Source organism: Pelophylax lessonae (genome assembly GCF_965119305.1).
Source record: "Pelophylax lessonae genome assembly, chromosome: 9".
NCBI lineage: Eukaryota > Metazoa > Chordata > Amphibia > Anura > Ranidae > Pelophylax > Pelophylax lessonae.
The window spans coordinates 63,308,311-63,330,182 of NC_138776.1; the positions used below are offsets into that span (position 1 = coordinate 63,308,311).

At 43.0% G+C, this 21,872-nt stretch overlaps 1 protein-coding gene across 1 annotated transcript in view; it reads right to left on the bottom strand.

Annotated features, from left to right (window-relative positions):
- ADAM12 (ADAM metallopeptidase domain 12) overlaps nucleotides 1-21,872 on the bottom strand; it is a 1,097,024-nt gene that overhangs the window by 580,365 nt on the left and 494,787 nt on the right. The window contains exon 4 of the mRNA XM_082269366.1: nucleotides 13,588-13,666. Coding sequence (XP_082125492.1) covers nucleotides 13,588-13,666 — 79 coding nt within the window. The remainder of the gene's footprint in view (nucleotides 1-13,587; nucleotides 13,667-21,872) is intronic.

Consider the following 21,872-nt stretch of genomic DNA (forward strand, 5'->3'; position numbering starts at 1 on the left):
AGTACTTTGATTTTGGAGTGAATAGACTTTCCTGAAAGAAAACTATATTGATGATTAAAAATCTGTTTGTAAAAAAGAAAAAAAAAGAATTCATCCCTCTCATCAATGCATTTGAAAATGAATATCAGTTTGAACCTACAAGAATTAGAAAATCGAACATTCTTAAAATAAACATTTTCAAACAAAATCCTACTAGTGATGACTTTAAATACAATAAATCATATCCAGTTCATAAGGCACATAGCAATGTGTGTGCTTCCAATAAAGTGATATGAAGAGTGTCCCCGTATCCAATTGAAGAAAATCCAGTGATGAAAACAAGTTGTAAATACCAATTAGTGAATCCCTCCACCAGGTGAATTAGCCTCTCACCTTCCTAAAGGACCCAAACGGGCCAGCAATCACATGTATCATGGATCAGACTTCCAGGAAAGAGCCACACTGTATTGCACCTCGAGGGATCCCGGGACATATAAAAAACAGATGAAGAAATCTAGTGCTCTCTGCTTACTAATAAGGGTGTGCTTTATTAGAGAAAGGCAGATCAACTCACATTTGTTGGGCACTCAGCCGTGCCTGCTGTATAAGCGATGTCAGCGATCTGTTACCAGAGAGAGACTCTGCGTCGGCCGCGCACGCTCCGTCCCCCTATACGCGTTACGTCGAGCGTAATGCTCCTTTGACTTCCTCGGTTCCTCTGTGACTTATGAACTGGATATGATTTATTGTATTTAAAGTCATCACTTTTTTATTATATTTCTGACGCATCACATTTTGGTAGGATTTATAGTTTATTGTGATTTGTGAAACACGATTGGTGTATGCTGCCGGATACCACTTATATACTTTCACACACCTGATTTATGCACAGTGAATTGAGGTTGAGTTATTTTATCACATATATTGGGTTTGCGCTGATAGTTTTTTTGTATTTCAAAATCCTACTAGTGTATGGCCAGTTTAAATATCATTATATTGCTAGGTGTGATCCCAGAATACAGGACGATCCCTGTCCCTAGGAAATTCTTTTCATTGGCTTTAAAGTGGAACTAAACCCTCCTATACTTTACAAATAGGGATGGGCTCAGGCATATTCAAATCCTAGTCCCAACCCACCTGTCAGGTGGCCAATCCCGCCAGGAAACAGTCACTGCACACCACCAATCATGAGCAGCATGTGTATGTGCAGCTGCAGGCTGGGAATTGCCTCACTGCCTATAAATTGCAGTGACAGCTTCCTAGCGGAATTGCTCAGGTGGGTTGGGACTAGGATACGAACAGGATAGGAGGGTTTAATTCCGCTTTAGGGCTGTTAGCAGATCTGCCTCTACAAACTCAGCAGTGCCTTAAAATGGAGAGCAACTGAGCATGTGCAGAGCAGGGTGAGACAGGGTGTTACTGGATCTTAAAGAGTATTGGCACTTATTTGTAATGTTTTACGTAGCTATACCTGCAAACGTGGCTAGCCTGAAGTGATATAGCAGGACTTAATTTTCTGATTAAGGTTCCACTTTAAGTTTAGCTTTAATATATATTTACTGCATAGTACTGGCGTTTCTACACATCATTATACTGCACATTACTAGGTGTATTGAAAGTATGACAAACTCAAAACGGACAAACTGCATGTAGTCCTAAAATTATTACTTTTGTCTGAGTGACTGACTTCTTTCCTTTGATTGAAATGTCTGCTGCAACCTTCCTCTTCTTCTGATAGGCTCTTAATGCATCATGAAAGGCAGCAAAGCTAGTAAAATGCAAGACTTACAACTGACACATGAGGAGCTGTGTAAACAGCAATAAAATGGTCACGTATAAGTAAAATCTCTTCCTTTTAATGTTAAAACTAACCAATCCTCTAAGAGGAGTTAAACAACCCCTTTAGAACGTTCCATAAAGAAAACTGCATGATTGCCATTGTTGCTCTTTTCACATGTAAAACATATGGGTAACATGCAACTAGTGGGATGGTTGTGTTATTCACTAGGATGTATGCATACTTTAGCACCCTTTACAAATAAACCTATCGGTTTGTCTGACATTTCAGTGTCAGACAGTTTGGCTCAGGAATGACAGCACATCAACTTCTTGACATGTTCATGGACTTGCATCCCCATGGTTACTTCACCAGGCTATGCTTTATGACTTGGCATATTAAAGTGTTTCATTCCCTTATGTGCAACTTTCCACATATAGCACACTACTGTTCCAGGAAATCACACAGGAGATGTAACCCCATTAATCTGCCAAGCAGTTGTTCTGTTGTTTGGCCCTGATACTGGGCTGCTGTCAAAGCATGCTGATATCATGGTCAGCACTGGAATAAGTGCTAAAAGGTACACTACAGGCAGACGTGAAGATGCTGCATTGGGATTGACACCAAGGGATACAGCCTACTGAATGTGCGATCATGTTATCCTTGTATTATCAGACTGTGCCCGGCTGCCCAGTTATCTACTGCTCTTCTTTTATCCACATATTTTGGATGCAAGTACATTCAGTAACGTCTTTCAATAAAGAAGGCTAGTGTGTTCACTGGTTCACTTATGAGCCCATTGTAGACATACCCACACACATTAAAACACAATAAATGTCTACATCTCACAATCATATGACAAGGGACTCTGATCCCACCAGAGGCACTGAGAAAAAATGGATTTTTGTAAAATCTTACCGTAAAATCCTTTTCTCTTAGCTCATTGACAGACGTAGTCCTCGGTGATACACCACCTTCGGGTTATGTTGCCTCCACAGGAGCAGGACTAGACAGGAAATTAAAAAGCTCTGGCCACACCCCAGGGGCAGTCCCAGAGGGTATATCCTCTCTCTCTCTGCCTCAGCAAATCAGTTATGTGAAAAAGCAGTCTTTAGAGATTTTAACCCAACTCAAAAAACAGAGGGGCGGGGACTACGTCTGTCAATGAGCTAAGAGAAAAGGATTTTACGGTAAGATTTTACAAAAATCCATTTTTCTCTAGCGCTCATTGACAGACGTAGTCCTCGGTGATACACCACCTTCGGGACGTCCCAGAGCAGTATCACAACTGAGGGGTGGGAAAATGGAAATCAAATCCCAATCTAGAAGGCCCAACCGGTGCCAACTAGAAGTTTACAATGCTCATCCTTAATGATGAGACTCAACAAAAAAAAGAGAAAAAAAATTATTTTTTTTTTTTTTCAAACAGAAAAAACCCTCGAGGTAGACCACCGGTCTCCTCAAATTGCGGCCTGCAAAACCTTGCGGCCAAATGAGGCATCCGCCGATGCCGTCACATCAATTTTATAGAACTTTGTAAAGGTATGTACCGACGACCAGGTGGCCGCCTTACATACCTGGACCACTGACGCCTGATGGCGAAAGGCCCAGGAAGTACTGAGCGCTCGAGTGGAGTGCGCCCTAACAGGGAACGGAGGACTCTGACCCTTAATAGAATAAGCCTGTACCACCGTTTGTCTAATCCATTTGGCAATGGTCGCGGCAGATGCAGGCAAACCCTTTCTGGGGCCATCCGTGATCACAAAAAGTGAATCCGTCTTACGGAATGATTCCGTAGCTTTCAGGTATACCCTGATTGCCCGAACCACATCTAAGGAATGCAACGCATGTTCCCGATGATGCTTGGGCTGAGGACACAAGGAAGGTAGTACAATATCTTCATTCAGATGAAAATCTGAAACCACCTTGGGAAGAAAAGATGGCTTAGGATGAAGTACTACCTTATCCCTATGAATCACTAGGTATGGTGACTGGCATGATAATGCAGCCAGTTCTGACACCCTGCGAGCAGAAGTAATAGCCACCAAGAAGGCCACCTTCTGGGATAAAGTAAGCAAGGGAATCTCCCTGATGTTTTCAAAGGGAGGTTTCTGTAGAACCGACAAAACCAAATTAAGATCCCAAGGCGGTAAGGGCGCGCGGACTGGAGGAGCCAGGTGCCGCACCCCTGGATGAAATTCCGCACCAAGGATTTGGTAGCTAAAGGCTTCTGAAAGAAGATTGCTAATGCTGAAACTTGACCCTTGATGGTGCTCAAGGCTAGCTTCTGCTCAACCCCTTGTTGCAAAAAGGCCAATATTCGAGACACCGAATAGGTACGTGGAGGAAATCCTAAAGATTCGCACCACGCAATATAAGTTTTCCATGTGTGATAATAGACTTTGCTGGAAGTCGCTTTCCTTGCTTTAATAAGGGTAGGAATGACTGAAGCTGACAAACCTCTGTCCTTCAGTACTTGGGTCTCAATGGCCAGGCCATTAAACCCAGCGACTGTAAAGCATGATGGTAAATTGGTCCTTGAGACCACAGACACTCCCTGAGACTAAGTTCCCACGGAGCGTGTACGACTAACATGTCCAAGTCGGCCAGGCCGGCTTGAGGAGGCCAGCCTAGAATTTCTAGGACCACTGGCGCTGATTGAATCTGAACCAGGCGTCCCTAGAGGTATCTGGCCCCGACCATCCGAGAAAGTCTGGTCGTTTTCTGTTCCCACACATTTATCAGATACCTGATAGTTATCAGGAAAGGTGATCTTTTCTGGTTGAACCTCAGGGACCGAAGTCACCCGACTAGAGGCTACTTGGCCTATCTGGTCAACCAGATCCGATTCCTGTGAGGTATCGGGACTAATCTTGGGAAAAGGTAAAGGAAAATATCTATTCAGGGAACGGTAACTACCGCTTCCTGTAGTACTTAAATGTTGGAAGGGAAGAATCGCACTGGTAGTAGTGGTTGATGCTCGATCTAATGTCCTGAATACCGGTGAAAACGTCCCCCCACCCTGAAACCGGGTGGGGGCGCACCTTCAGGCTGTGTACTCCTTTGCTTCGGGTTTGGCTGGGTTGGTCCCCTTCTTGAACCCTCCTGGAGGAGTCTTGCCTTTCCCGCTAGTACCAGCCGGGCGCCCTTTATGGGCGGTAAAGAAAGGTCCTCGCTTGTTGCGAGGTCCCTTAGCTTTAGCAGCCTGTGGCAAAAAAGTGCTCTTGCCCCCAGTGGCATCCTTAATGATTTCATCTAGGTTGGCCCCAAATAGACGATTCCCCTGAAAGGGGAGATTTGTCAAGGTCTTTTTGGAACCTAGGTCAGCTGACCAGCATTTTAACCACAGCACACGTCTGAGGATCACCGCTGTCTTAGATGCATGCCCTAATAAGGGAGTAGTGTCCAAGGCTGTGTCACAGATAAACTGTAGCCCTTGTATAATCTGTTCCATCAAATCAGATGTCTCCTGGGGAATATCTTTTCCCCTAAGTTCTTGGCGTACCATTTTCGCCCATTCCGTAAGTGTCTGGGAAACTAGACCAATAACAATTACTGGTCTAAAAGCTGACCCTATCAGAGAGAAGATGGTGCGGGACTCTGCTTCCATCTTTCGATCCACCGGATCCTTAAAGGACGAAGTGTCCTCCACTGGAATAACCGTGGCTTTATTCAGCCTGGAAATAGGCGGATCCACGACTGGTGGTACCGTCCATTTCTTAATGATGGATTCCTCAAACGGATAGCGTCTAGCAATACGCTTGGAAATAGTAAAGGTACGTTTAGAATGCTCCCATTCTCCTTTAATCTGATTACCGAAACATTTAGGTACAGGAAAAGCCTTCATCGTCTTGATGGGCTTATTAGTACCAAAAGGAATCTCTGTTTCAGTTGCCTCTGCCGGTAAAGCCTCAAGTTTTAAGGTTTCCTGCACTGCCACAACTAGTGCGTCCACCAATGCTTCTTCCTGAATTATAGCAGGAGAAGAAGCGTCCTCCTCACTGTCTGAGGGGGCTTTACCTGGGATAACAGCCCTTGCAGAGGAACCTGCAATTGCCGTGACCACCTGTGAATGTGAGTCAGAGGTGTCAGATGGTATAGGGGTAGGCGGGGGTCGCTTCCTTGACCCCCGTCCCTGACAGGCCGCCTCCACCCGAGCCACCATAGACTCCAAAATTGCTGTAAATGACTCTATACTCTGTGCACCGGCGGGTCCCGTGGCCCCCTCGAGGGAAACAGGTGGGGGAATATGTGTGGCAGGGTCCATGATAATTCCAGTTACTTCCTGGATAATATAATTCAAAAATAAAACTTTTTTTTCGACCCCCAGCGCCACAAAAGCCCCTTAGTGTTACCTGCTAGGGATCCCTATCGATCGAGAGAGAGAGAGAGATAGACCCCCAGGCTCACCACTTGATGCTCAGAGTTTAACTGCAACAGGTTACAGCGCTGTCTTGACAAATAGGAAGTCTTTTGGCTGGCTGCCCAGGAAAAAAGGAGGCGGCTCCGCCCCTCTGTACGCCTTCCGGCGCCTCCCCCAAGCTCCACGAGGTGTTTGGATCACCTCAAACATGGCCGCCCACATGCTGGAGACACGAGGCTACGCCAAAATGGCGGCTCGTGCGATCCAGCAAAAAAAATGTCGGCGGCCCGTACTGAATAGCGGTGTGCTGCAGGGCACACAACACTCTCTCTGCATGGGGATATGGCGTGGTTGGCGGTACCGGCCCTGGCGGACCGCATGGCCGTTCGGGAGGCCTGCTAATAGCTGGAGATATGATTAGGAAGGCAGTCTACATGTCCGTGGCTTCTGACTGGTAGGTAGCTTATTCTTAACCCATAAGATTCCCAGAATGCCACAGATTACATCTTTAAAACATGTATACCATTAGATTGTTAGCTCCCAAACCAAGCCTCCTGGCTTTTTGCACACATAAAATCACACTCAAAGTAGGAGGATCTGTGTCATGTTGTAGGATAGAAAGGGACTCTATCTTACCATACAGAGAGGGGCCCGCGTTCACCACAAAACCCGTCAGGGGGAAAGGGGGAACATACTACTCACCATACCGGAACCAGGCAGGCACCAACTCCTGACAGTACCCCTCTCCACCGGGGCGGGAGGGCTGTCGACCGATACGGACGCCGTGACTCATGGTCTTTGGCGTTTCAGCGAGACGTTTAACTCGCGTGGACAGTCCTTTAATGGGACTTTGTCGCGGCCGACCCAGCGCGGAGCTATGGCCTGCACGCGCTCGTAGGCTGAACTGGGGTGACCACCGGATCTCAACATCCAGCCCGTCGCCCAGTTCAGCTTTCTTGCTTGAAGATCTCACAGGAACACTGGAGAAAAAAAGCTGTCTAAAAAATCCTTTAAGAAAAAATTCTTGCCAGGACCTAAGATCCCAGCAAGGTATCTAGGTCCTTACTCCTAACTAGACAGAAAATAACTGATTTGCTGAGGCAGAGAGAGAGAGGATATACCCTCTGGGACTGCCCCTGGGGTGTGGCCAGAGCTTTTTAATTTCCTGTCTAGTCCTGCTCCTGTGGAGGCAACATAACCCGAAGGTGGTGTATCACCGAGGACTACGTCTGTCAATGAGCGCTAGAGAAATTCTTGTTATCTGCCAGCAAGGAATTACAGGACACTTGGTTAGTATAGTAGCTGTGTTCCCTGGACAGTATAATAAGCCTCAGCATCAGCATGTGATGGAAAGGAGGAAAGAGCCGATAATCGGCTTCTGCAAAAGTGCATCCAACACTGCTGCCAATTAGTGCCCATCACTGCTGTCAGTGCCCACCAGTGTCTCCTCATCAATGTCACCTACCAGTGCCCATCAGTGGCGCCTACCATCAGTGCGGCCTTTCAGAGTCTCAGTGCAGCCTATCGGTGCCCATCAGTGCAGCCTCATCAGCACAAATCAGTGAAGGAAAAAATTACCTGTTTGCAAAAATTTGTAAGAAACTATGAAAGTTTTTTTTTTTCAAAAAAATGTTAGTTTATTTGGAAAAAAACCCAATGGTGATTAAATACTACCAAAAGAAAACTCTATTTGTGTGAAAAACATTATAAACATTTTGTTTGGGTACAGTGCTGCATGACCCCGCAATTGTCAAAATGTGAGAGTGCTGAAAGCTAAATATTGGCCTGGTCAGGAAGGGGGTGAAAGTGCCCAGTGGGCAAGTGGTTAAAGAGTAGTTCCACCCCAAGGAAAAAATATAAAAGTCAGCAGCTACAAATACTGTAATATTAGAACTTACCTGTCCAGGGTTCCCACAATGACTGCACCCAAAGCCGATTTTCATATAGGCTCCTGGGTGCTGCTGTCGCCTTTCAGGGTAAGGGACCCGGCATTCAAGCCTTTTGGCTTCACAGCTGGTTCCCTACTGTGCATGTGTGAAGTGCGTTGCGCTTCCTAATTGGCCCAGCGGTGGAGGAAGAAGGAGGAGGGCCAAACTTCTGAGGGACGTCGCTACTGGGCTGTATCCTAGAAGTGGGGGAGGGTACAAGTCAAAAACAGGTACCCGTTCCTCCCTCCCTCCTGAATGGTGCCAAATTTGGCACTGGAGGGGTGAGAGGAAGCAGATAAGTGGAAGTACCACTTTTGGGTGGAACTCCGCTTTAAGCCCATGTGAATGCCAGAACCCCTCGCAGGAACACACTGCTTAGGCCTAATGCAAACAGGACATCAAAATCTTTTTTTTTTCTGCTTCCAAATGCCCCTCTATGTATGTGTCTGCACACATAGGCATGTACAGGTATTTAGAGGCAGGAGTGTTGGGTGAACGGTTCAGCCCGAGATGTTCCTCATTCGATGAACACCCGAATTATGGGGGCATTTGATCGTTTGTTCGGCCCACTGAATGACTACGATGCACTATGATGCCACAGAGTGCATTGGAATCCTTGATTGGCTGAAGAAATGAAAGCTTTGCCCAATCAGGGCACAGAGCACAGTCAGAGCCATGATGGGAGAAAGTAATTATGACTCTATCCAGTCATGACTCATTGCTCTTAGTCCTGCCACACTATAAAAATATTTTCCCCAAAGCGGCCATTTGCAGTGTGATATTGGTATAGAGAGATAGAACAGGGCTCTGTTCAGTGCTACTAGAGAGTTAGTGTGCTATAGTGTGCAGTTGTGCTTCTATTGTCAGTATAGTATATCAGTTTAGTGTGAATCTAGTGATAGCTCAGTGAGTGTAGTGTGACCATTCATTTTGACTTTAGTGTCAATTTCATTTGTCAGGGCTTCAGTGCATTACTGTACGGTTAACGCAGTATATATCCATGCGTTACTGCAGGTTTTATGCAGCATATTTCAGTGTGTTACTGCAAACGCAGTATATTTTAGTGCTTTACAGCATGTTTATTAGGCAGCCACCCTATTCCACCAGATTGGGGATCAGTGATCTCCTGGTCCACTTCCCACAGCCCAGCGGTTTGGGTCTTTTTTAGCACATGTGCAGCCGATTACACTGTTGCAATTTGCAAACTTTGCCTCAAGCACATCAAGCCTTTGCAAAAACATCAGCCATTTGGGTACCACATGCTTGACAAGGCATTTACCTCCCACCACTATTGGCGAGAGCACCTGAAAGCCACACAAAAGGGATGCAATTCTGCTCCTCCTCACCTTTCCAGTCTACCCCTGCTATACCTTATGACCTCTCAGCAGCCTCCACTGACAGGGATGATGGTATAGGACAGGGTGTCCCGGGCCTTGCAGCACATCTGCCAGTAGCACCACCAACTGTAGACTACAGAAGGCAAATGTATCTGCCCCATCGGCTGCAGCCAAAAAAAATACAGTCCCTGCCATCCACATGCCCAGGGTCCACATTCAAGATTGTCGAAGCTGCTAGCTTTAAAACTCCTGCCTTTCCGTTTGGTGGATTCTCCCCCCTTCTGTGAATTTGTAGAATGTGCTGTACCACAATGGCAGGTTCCCAGTCGCTATTTCAGCTCTCTACCATCACATTGAAGGCGATGTTGTGGCACTGTTGGGAAAGACATTCAGCTGCAATGTACACTTTACCTCTGACACGTGGTCCAGCAAGCATGGTCAGTCACAATATATTTAGTTCACAGCATACTGGGTACATCTGCTTGCACTTTGGAAGGATGCAGAACAGGGCTCAGTGCTGCAGCTTGGTGTGCCGCCTTGTCTCCATACAGCTAGTGGTGATGATGTAAGATTTGTCAGCTCCACTCCCTCCTCCTTCTCCAGGCCCTCCTCTAGGGAACAATAGCTGTTCAAGGGGCTATTCAACTGAGTCTGACTGAAAGGTGCCATGCAGTGCTACAGCTGGTCTGTCTAGGGGGACAGACCAATAAAAGGTGCATACACTGTACTTTTATATGTATGAGTGGTTCCTGCGCTATCCGAGGTCGTCTATGTTTCCCTTCCTGCTGCTGCACCACAATACTGGTACCAGGAACCAGTCAATACAATGTGTACAATTTACACTGTACTTTTACCATTTGAGGCGGCCACCAGGCTGGTGAGCCGTAACAATGCATGCATTGGTGACACAATCCCTTTTGTGTTCCTGCTGGAGCAGACTCTGCATGGCATTATGGACAGGGCACTCAAGGCAGAGCAGTGGGAGGAAAAGGGAGACTTCCTTTCCTCTCAAGGCCCACTTCATGCAGACACCATTCTTCCTATGCCACAGAACACACAAGAGGAAAGGGAGGGGGATTCTGGCAGCTTTGGAGGCATTGAAGCAGAGTAAGACATACGTCAACCCTTAAAAGATGGTTTTTCATACCCAGAACCTTTGGGAGTAGTACATGGCTGGGAGGAGGCAGTTTCAGATACTGTAATCCTCAGTGTTCCCAAGGAGTCTGCTTTTCATGCCTCCAAAAACTTGCGTTGCATAGGCTGCCTCTTTCTCCAAAGCCTGTGAAAGGACCCGAGAATACATGGCATCAGGGAAAAAGGCTCTGGTAGGTTACAGTCTGGTGAAAAATATAGTTTTGAGGCTTTTGTTGGTCAAGAGAGGAGTGGTAGAAAAGTGATGCTTTTCAAAATGTATTTAGTCCTCGGCGCCCAGCGCTGTCAACTTCCACACCCCATTGGCAGCATCTTCATCTTATAGTGTTTGTGACAGATATAAGAGCGCTGTGACAGACTCTATGGACCGGCTGACATTTATCAAAATGAATTAGTCCTGGATTAGCAGAGCTATCAAGCCTCTGATGTCACTGATTTTTTGGATCTCAAATCTCTGAAAGACTGTCTAGGCTGTCTTACTTTGTGGGTGTTGATTTCATCTGGAAGAAATTTCTTGGTGTAGGTTTCATGGGCAGAGTTAACATTTAAGGGCCAGTTTTTCCACACCTGTTTTTTAACAGGTGCATATCATTGCAATTTTTGACAGCAAAGCCAATTCTTGTTTTAATCAGGAGTATCTGTATAGAGTTATGGTGTGAAGGCACCACCAACTCCCAAAGCACAATTTTTCCACACCTGTTATTTTTATCTAAAGTCACCAGAATTTATCCAAAAATCTCTTATCTTGTTCCGAGTGCAGTAAATTGTGACCTCATCATACAGACTGGCCTACTAAGCTGTTCATAAAATAAAAAAAAGCTTGAATGAAAAATATCAGTTTTTTGGCTTTTTAAATGTCATTATTGCTGCAGCATGCTCTATACACAATACAGACGAGCCACATTACAGGGAGACTAAGCAGACTAAGTGGACCCCCCCGGCAATATATTTAAAGGAATTTCTCATTTTTACTGCTATTTCTCGTTTTAAAAGTTTAAATTTAAGCATCAGTAAATCACTGCTCATTTAAAAATGATGTTTTTTTTTCAATTTTCTTTCATTAATACATGTCCCCCAGAGCAGTACCCGGGCCTCCATAAAAATTGTATGCCCAATTACTTGCATTTAAGCCTTTAAAATGGGCACTTGATTTTTCAAGTTCAGGTCCCAAAGACTTGAAATGGGGTTCGTTATTCAGTTCCGAACTTTTGTGATGTTCTAAAGTTCTGCCACAAACCAAACAGGGGGTAGTTTGGCCCATCTCTATATAAACGCAGAAAAAGAAAAGATTTATCACTTGCACATTCAGAATGGGAGTGTTTGAGCGGAAAAAAAAAAAAGTACATTAAAGCTAGACACGTTTAAGCGCATTAATGCATTCTAATGGCCAGAAGAAATGAATTAAATGCGCATAAATGTGCATGAATGCTTATAAGGGGTATGGCATAATGCAGCTTTAGGCGTGTTTTTTTAGGCTGAAATTTTCTCCCCTGGAAAAAAAGGCATCCAGGGGAGGAAAAAACATCCTGTGTGCATGAGACTTTAACCCTTTACCACCAGCGTCTCCTGGCTCTAAAAGAGGTTTCTGATGCCGGGAGGTGGGGTTTCTGATCATTGTGTCGGGAGTGCGCACGGCGCATGCTTTCAGCACAGTTCTATTTACAGGTAAGTACGCATATCTGCAGCCACTCGGCGTTAAGGCCCACATATCAAGAGGCCACATATATGCTTACAGCTGGTGTGAAGAGGTTAAATACGCTATAAGCCATGTATTGCACAAGCATTTAGGCGTGTCTAACATTTCAACCTTAATGCATTCTGTGGGCCAGAATTAATTTATTTTGGCCACTGTAGTACAATAACGCTCAAATGTAGGATGCATCTAGCGTTTATGCGCATTTTAGGAAACTTCTGCGTTTTTTTTCACATATGATATTTTACAATATCTCTTTTCATAGATTCCCATCTCATTAGCAGACAAGCTTAAAAAATTGATAAAAAGAATTGGCGTTAATCGCCAATAATATCTGGGCAAATGGAAAGGAGTGTAATTGATAATCAAATTGTGTTGAATAAATCCATAAGTGCAATATAAAGGTGCATATGTGGCACAATTTATATGTTGGTAAAATACCAAAAGAAGGGGGCTGCAACAAAATCGTGAAAACGTATATGTGATATAAACTACACCTAAAGTGTACAAAGCAGCACTCACCTAAAGTGCACTATATAAAGGGTTGATATGATATGAATCCAAACTAAAGTATAATTATAATCAGAATACAAAGTGCATCAACAAATAATATCAGGTGCATCAACAAATATTATAGAAGTGGATGATAAGTGAATAAAGTCCCATACACCAACAAAAAACTGAAATGGTGCAGTCTCTAGAGGATGATTCTTCCACATAAGAAATCTTCACTCCCTTCAACACATGGACACCCAGTGTGTGGGAATGCTTACCAGAAGGCACGACCCCTTAATTATAGGGGGGTCAATGCAAGCAGAATAGTAACACAATGTTCAGAATCCAGAGTGTGTCTGAGCCCTCCTGAAGGATCCACCTTACAATCGCCTGTATAGCAAGTATGCTCCACACTCCTCTACCAGCCCCACACTCCTCAGAGGTGAAATGAATAAAGGAAGGCCAAAATAGTGAAGTACGTTCAGGACAAAAAAAAATTAATTCTTGGTCACCCAAGAGGCAATCAGATATTCCCTGGGTCCACTTTAGCAATAAATATGTATGCATGAATAGTTAATGGCAGTGCCATGGGATACAAGTGTATAGCAGCACACAACATTCTCTGTAATGCATTCCTATAGGCAAAAACACACTGCTGCTGTAGTTCCTGGGCACTACAACAACAGACGTATTATACTACAGGTACATGTGCAAGAACCCTAAAGGTTTACAGTGTTCACTTTGACACATTTTACAACCCAGTTTTTATTACCCATCAGGTAGACCAACTGACAGCCACCATTGGCTGTGTGCTGGAACTACATCTTAGTGTAATATTGTGCTGTCATTTTTGAAAGCCTTACCGAATGATTATGTGCAGTGATAACAGCAGTGCCACCCTCGGTGTAGTGCGTCATTGTGAAGTTGCCAGCAAACAGCCCCCTGGAAAACAATTAAGCATTTAAATTAGCAAAGGCAGGGAAAAATAGCCAGACATTTTGCCATCTTATTTTCATTAGACGACACGAAAGCATTTGCTAAAAATATTAAAATAGAAAATGTATAATCGCCATCTGTGTTTTCAAATAGATTTCCATCCAGAGCTATAAACGGGAGAAATTGGAAAGAAATAATTATGTGAAAAATGCAGCTATTAATTCAGGAAAAAAAAAACTTACAAGGCTTCTATCAGTAGGACATATCTTATATTTACATACTACTGTATAAAGCCGAATAAACTATTTTGCTGTGTGATTTTATGGTCTATTACCTTAAAAGGAGAACAATGTGTGAGATAGGGACCTTAGCGTGTAAGCTCCTTATGGGCAGGGACTGATGCGAATGCACAATATGTACAGGACTGCGTAAATTGTTGGCACAATATAAATTCCTGTAATAAAACAATGAAAGAGCAGAGCACAAACAGTCTAGAATGTTAAGAAGGTCAAAAGATAAAGGTGTCAGATAAGAGTTATTGGCACTCAATGGCCATACACAGATGATCATGTAGAAGCTAAAAATGAGATTGTTGGGCCATCATCCAAATAACAAACATGACAATTACTACTTTGTACAGTTTGAAAGTTTTTCTCATTGCAGTGTTCGATCCAGCACCATATGTGTTGTATTTTATCTAATCACTTTGCTTAACTATCAAAGATTAACAAAAATAAATAAATAATAATAAAAAAAAAACACTGCATACACATCCTAATATAATTTGAGACCTCTGCATCCCTGGGTCTGTTGACATAGTAATTTACAATTCACTAGGTGAGAATTATAATAAGGGAATAATAATAAGGGAAGGAGGTGTCAATAACATGAATAAGTACCTACGTCCTATTATTGTCGAAAGCGGGAAAATCTATTATGGGGCATGTGTGGACTTGGTACTGTACGAGGCTTGACAAAGCATAAATTTTTTTAAATTTAGCCAATTTTATTCACACTATATATAAGTAAAACATATCAATGTCTAAAACATAGGAACAGAAAACTGTGTCATTCTCTATTTCTCTATGTAAAAGTAAATCACAGATGGGATAACCTCAAAGATGTCATAACTGTAAAAAATAGCAGATACCATCTGGATTAGAGGGCTTTACATGTTTTGCGGAGGAATAATTGCTTCTTCAGGAGATTTTATACATTATCAAGTAGAGCAGAGCTGAAAGACAGGGATCACATGGAACAACATCATATTTTTATATATGTTTGCTATGTTGTCTATAGTTTTTTCAAACATTTAATCTTTGATCACTGTCTTTCAGTATTGCATATCAAGCTCTGCTCTACTTGATGCTTTATAAAAGCTCCTGAGGAAGCAGCAATTCCTCCACGAAACATGTTGAGCCCTTATAATCCAGATGGTATCTGCAATATTTTACAGATATGACATTGTTGAGGTTATCCCTTGTGTGATATACTTTTACATAGAGAATGACACAGTTTTCTGTGCTTATGTTTTAGACATTGATATGTTTTTAGATATGTAATGTAAATAAAATTTGCGGATTTAAAAAAAACAAAAAACAAAGTTTGCTTTGTCAAGCCTCATACGGTACCATTAAAGTCCACACATGCCTCATAATAGATTTTCCACCTTGATAATTATAAAAAATGTATATACAGTATCTCACAAATGTGAGTACACCCCTCACATTTTTGTAAATATTTTATTTGCTGGGGGGAGAGTGAAAGGAAAAAGTATACAGTGTCACTTGAGTGACAGCTCTGAGTCTGCTGGGGCTGTTGACATCATATTTAAGATGGCAATACTAAGCTTTTGGAGGACTCCACAAGGGAGTGGAATCCTTCAGGTCTGGTATGAATTTTGAGAGGAATCCCACCCAAAATAAAAAAATTGTGTGAGGTCCCTCCAAAATTTATACCAGACCCTTATCTGAGATCTGAGCATGCAGCATGGCAGGTCAAAAAGGACAAGCGAGCAACCTCCCCTCCTGAACAATACCAGGCCACATGCCCTCAATATTGGGGGGATGCTCCCCTCCCCCAAAGCACCTTGTCCCCATGTTGATGGGGACAGGGACCTCTTACCCACAACCCTGGCAAGTGGTTGAAAGGTGTGTGGGCGGGAGGGATTATCGGAATTCGAAAAAAAACCTTTAACAAGGGGGCCCCCAGGCCCTGTCCCTCCATGTGAATGAGTATGGGGTACAAAGTTTTTGACAAGTCCTTTATTAACAAATAACAAAAAAAAATCCCCCCCCCCTCAACAAAGTAGATTCATCCATCAATCATGACGCTCGCCACCACTGCGACTCGAAAAAAGAAAACAAGAAAAAAAAGCTCTTCTTGCGTCTAAGGCTCCTGCTATGTTCTTGCTCTGCCGTCTGACAGTTCTTAAATAGCTAAGGAGTGAGGCCACCCAGTGAAGTCACCTGGTTGCCTTGCCCCCTTGTGACGTCAGTGGCCCAGCATGTATCGGTCGATGGTGTCACAGGGGAAGGCGCCCTCAGGTGATGTCACTGGTTGGCCCCGCCCCTTAGCTATTTAAGGACCAGCTGAAGGAGCAGGCAGATGTCGGGGTTTTTTCTTTTTCAGGTCGGCAGTGGGCATCGTAATTGATGATTGATCTACATCAGGGGACATGTTTTTTTATTTTTTAAATAAAGGACTTGTCAAAGACTGTCATTTTTTTTACACTACAACTTTTTTTTGGTGAATGAGTAGGGGTACCATTGTCCCATACTCATTCACTTGGGGGGGGGCGGGATCTGGGGCCCCAGATACCGATAAACCCCCCACCCCTAGAACCACCAGCCAGGGATGCGGAAAAAGAAGCCCTTATCCCCCCAATAAGGGGACAAGGTGCTTTTGGGGAGGGCAGAGCTCCCTCTGCCCCAAAGCACCCCCATGTTGAGGGCGTGTGGCCTGGTATGGTTCAGGAGAGGGGGGGGGCGCTCGCTTGTCCCCTCCTTTTCCTGACCTGCGGAGCTCCATGCTCGGATAAGGGTCTGACATGGATTTTGGGGGGAACCCCACACTTTTTTCCCTGGAAAATGTTTTTACAGGAATTTTTTTTTCTTACATTTAGCTGTCAGTGGGTTGTTAAGAATGCGGCAGGCGGCTTCCCGACCCACTCCCTAACAACCAGCTATACACAATTTGTTATGGAGGAAAAAAAAAAAAGCCTGCAAAATTCAAAATGTATGAAAAAAAGCATATAACACTTGTGTTTTTTTGATGCAGGTCCATTGAAGTAAATTACAAAACGCAACCTGCTATGGGAAAAAAGTCCCTGACCTTTTCCTAAGTGCACCAGCTGAAAAACGCACAGATGTAAATGTGTACCATAGGAAAATGTGTTAAATGGACTGTAGCGTGTTTCTGCAAACTGAAAAACACACTAAAAAACTCATATAGGTTGTGATATTTGGGGTGATAGCTCCAAGGGATCACGCGCACAAGCCGGGTAAACTTAATCAAGAAGTGGTTTATTTTCTTCAAAACAGAAATAAAGCTTCCAGCAGCAAACAGTCCAAAAACAGCTATAACTTAAAAGTCTGCTTAACTTCAGCATAAATGGAAATTATAAAACAATACCGGCTTTTGGCAGGGGGTTTTACCCCAGGTATGTGGTCTCCAGCCACCATGCAGCACACAAACACACTTGTCTTTAGCAGCTCAGTCTCCCAGGTGTATCTCCAGCTCCTACTCTCCCACCCCCACTGACACTACTTCCTGTCTTTAAGAGCTGGTCTCTCTGGGAGAGGGCTTAACCCTTGCCTTCCTGAGATCCCATACTTCCCTTACAGGGACCACAGTCCAAATATTGGTGCAATGTAACATCCATCCAGGACCCAACCTCTATGACCTTCACAAGGTATACATATAGGTATGAACCTAGAGTAAAGCAAAAAAGCCATTTTTTTTAATTTTTTATTAGAATAGGGGCGGGCTAGACTCTACATCAGATTGTTATTGCTGTCTGTCTGACTCCCCCTTGGAGATTCCCTTTTAGTTTTTGTACCTGTGTAAAGTTTACCTGGACATGAAATAAGGAGATGCCTCCTCAACGGGGCCACATAATGCAATAACAATCAGAGGACTATACCTTTTCCTATTTAGCACAGAACGAATTTAGATCTTTAACAAATTGAAAAAAATTGAAAACCAACTGGAAAAGCAAACTTGACTTCTATTTAGAATAGTGTCTGCTTGCCTTGACCATTTACATTCTAGTCAGATGGTTGCTGCTGTGCTGCATCAGGCAGCAGGTGTGGATTTAAAACAGTGTCAAGCTCATTCTTATCTGTAATTCAATTCATTCAGCAGATCTAGTCTGAGGCAGGATCTAATTTACTGGTAATGGCACAAGCTAGGTCATTGACCTTGCAAGCCCTTCTTCTCCTTGATTATATTATACTTGCTGCAAGGCTGCAAACCAAAAGATAAAATGGCACTTGTGTGAGATATTAACATAATCTCTGCACAACAGGAACTTTCGACTTTGCTGAGCCTTGGCCTGATGCTTAGTGAACACATGAGGCTTCCATGGTTGGAAACCCACTTCAGCTGAAGAACTTGTGCAATACCACATGGGAGAGCACAGATTGTAACTGATGATATTTATTGCAAAACAAACCCGCATTTTAGGAAAACCTGGTGTATGTTTTCAGGGTCTTGCCAAGAATTGGGATAACAAAGTGTATTTTCATTTTTGCAGTCAAATTTGAGAAAACCCCACTATATATGTGTTCTCATTAACGAACATCTGTACCAGTGTACAAAACATCAGTCAGTGTCCCCATGAACATCTGTACCAGTGCAAAAAACATCTACAATAGTGTTCCATTGTGACATCAACATCTGTCAGTGTCCACCGCTGTAGGATCAACATCTGTCATAGTGTACAAGTGCACACAAAAATCAGTCCATGTACCAGTGTCCAATCAATCAATAAATAAAAGATTTCAAGCGCACCCCACCCCCTCCCTGTGCATAGGCTTATAAAGCATCGCTTATGGAGATTTTTAAATACCAAAGTTTGGCACCATTTCAAAAGTGTGCACAATTTTAGATCATGATATGTTTGGTATCTATTTACCTGGCGCAGCACCATATTTCATATTTTACCAAATATGTGGGTATTGTATTGCTTCTGTGTGCATTGAAATTCATTAAAATGTATTTATGCGTTAGTGTGTAAAATTTTGTTCGAAAAAATGCAAATACCGTGTGACATAAAAATTTGCAAAACCCAACATTTTATTCTCTAGAGCCTCTGCTACAAAATGTATAATGTTTTGAGGGTTCTAAGTCTTTTTTTAGAAAAAATACAGATTTTCACTTGTAAACAAAAAGCGTAAGCAGAAAGCCTGGTCTTACTGTGCCTAACGATGCTCCCTGCATGTTGGGCCTCTCTATGCGGTTAGGCTGTAAAAAAGTCTCACACATGTGGTATTGCCATACTCAGAACGAGTAGCAGAATGTTTTTTGGGGTGTAGTTTCAAGGATGCCTATGCCCTGTGTGAGAAATACCTTGTTAATATGACTTTTTGTGAACAAATTAATAATAATTTCTTCAAGTTCCAAAGAATTGTGGGGGAAAATTACAACTTCAAAAAACTTGCCATGCCTCTTACTAAATAGCTTGGACTGTCTGCATTTCAAAAAGGGGTAATTTAGGGAATATTTGTACTGTCTTGGCATGTTAGGGCCTCAAGAAATGAGATAGGCCCTCAGTACATCAGGTGTGATCAATTCTCAAGGATTGGTACCATAGCTTGTAGACTGTAAATCTTTCACACAGACCAAATGATACACACTGATTTGGGTTATTTTTTTTTTGGGTTATTTTCCGATCTGTGTCATTAGCAATTAGTAGATCTAGCAGAGCATTATTTCTAGTTGGGGCATTAAAACATGAAGTTGTCCTGAAAGACCTTTTAAAAAATGATGAGCCTCAGAGTTCTGTCTGCCCAGTAAATATGTGGATAATTGAAGTCTCCCATTATACAATAACATTGCCCTACCTTGCCGCCATTTCTAACTTCTGACTGATCAGACTGCTCATCCTTCAGTTTTTGGGGCCTATAACATAAACTCACTATTCATTGCCCATTTGTTTCTTCCCTTTGTATGTGTCTATCTTTCGGTTAAAGAGATTTCCCTTTGCTTCCTGACCTGAAAAAAATCTGCAAAAAAACTTGACAAAGGCTTTTTACCTTCTTTACTGTATCTAAATTAAAAAAAAAATATTGAGTTGAAGTTGGGATTTAAAGAAAAATGTAGCAAAGAAATCCAAGAGATTAATCGTACTGGAGATAATACATCCAACTACATGTTTTATGTTAGATCTTTCTTCATGTCAAAAAGGCTATAAACCAATTCATGTGGCATGTTTACCTCAAACACTGACAAAGACATTTGCCACTAGTGTGAATTCTTTCTTTCATTTACACTTTTGTTTGTGGCAGTGTTATATTAGAACTTAACAGAAACTTTCAAATCACAAGACCAACTTCATCTAAAAACTATTTTGCTAGGTATTCCATTAAACATGTATAACCAGCGTTAGGCTGTAAGAAAGTGCTAGTAACATGCAGTTACACAGCAGAATAAATATGTACATATGTTAAAAACAATGATTTTCATTAATCCTTTCATCCGTTTAATCACAAGGATTACACCGAGGTGGAAACAGGGAAAACAAAATCATGTATAAATTGATTTGTGCACTGGCGTAGATCCAAGTACATTAAAAGAGGGATTCAGATTGCCAGATACTTACACTAATTTGATCAATCAGATTATAAACCAAATTGGACCCCCATAAGTGGAACCTTGTTTATTATTTTTTAGGGGACTTTTAGGCCAAAAGAGATTTCTGTTGGAATCTTGTGTACTATGTGACCTTGTGGATGTAATTTGGGGACTTCGGAGTTAGGTTTCTTTCTCCAAACATAATATAAAAATCCAACAGGCAGAGTAAGAAGTTTTTTTTTAATGTAAAGGCCAAGCCAAAGACAAAAGAGAGTGAACTGAGATAGCAAAGTGTGCTTGTCTCGAAATGATCAGAATGATCCAAGAGGGGTAACAACGATGTGTGGAGAATAAAAAAGTGAAAAGGGAAGAAAGTGTGTATCAGAATATGAGAAGTACAATGTATCAATTGGCAATAGCCAATCCAAACATATAAGGAAGTGAACTGAGGTAACAAAAAATGGATTTTTGTAAGATCTTACCGTAAAATCCTTTTCTCTTAGCTCATTGACAGACGTAGTCCTCTTTGATTAATATCAAATTGGGTTATACTGCCCTCTACAGGAGTAGGACACTAGGCCGAAGAAAACGTTCTGGCCCCACCTTAGGGGCAGTCCCAGAGGGTATATCCTCTTCCTCTCTGCTACAGGAAATCAGTTATGTCACAAAGCAGTGTCAGAGAATTTAACCCAACCCAACTCAAAAGTAGAGGGGCGGGTACTACGTCTGTCAATGAGCTAAGAGAAAAGGATTTTACGGTAAGATCTTACAAAAATCCATTTTTCTCTGTCGCTCATTGACAGACGTAGTCCTCTTTGATTAATATCAAATTGGGACGTCCCAAAGCAGTGCCACAAATGAGGGGTGGGAACAGAAATCAAAATCCAGAAGGCCCAACCGGAGCCAACCAGAAGCATCAAGGGACTCATCGAGCAAAAAGATGAGACCTACCCAACAAACCCTCGAGGTAGACCAACAGTCTCCTCAAACAGCGGCCTGCAGGAACCTTGCGGCCAAAAGAGGCATCTGACGATGCCATCACGTCAACCTTATACAACTTTGTAAAGGTATGAACCGACGACCAAGTAGTCGCCTTAAACCCTGAACCACTGACGCCTGATGGCGGAAGGCCCAGGAAGCACTAAGCGCCCAAGTAGAGTGCGCTTTAACAGGGAACGGGGGATCCCGACCCTTAGATAGAATAAGCCTATACCATCGTCTGTCTGATCCATCTAGAGATGGTCGCGGCAGAAACAGGCAGCCCCTTCTTAGGGCCATCCGTGATCACAAACAGTGAATCCGTCTTACGAAATGAATCCGTAGTATTCAAATATACCCTGATCACCCGAACTACATCCAAGGAATGCAACGCAAATTCTCGAGGATGACTGGGCTTAGGACACAGGGAAGACAATAC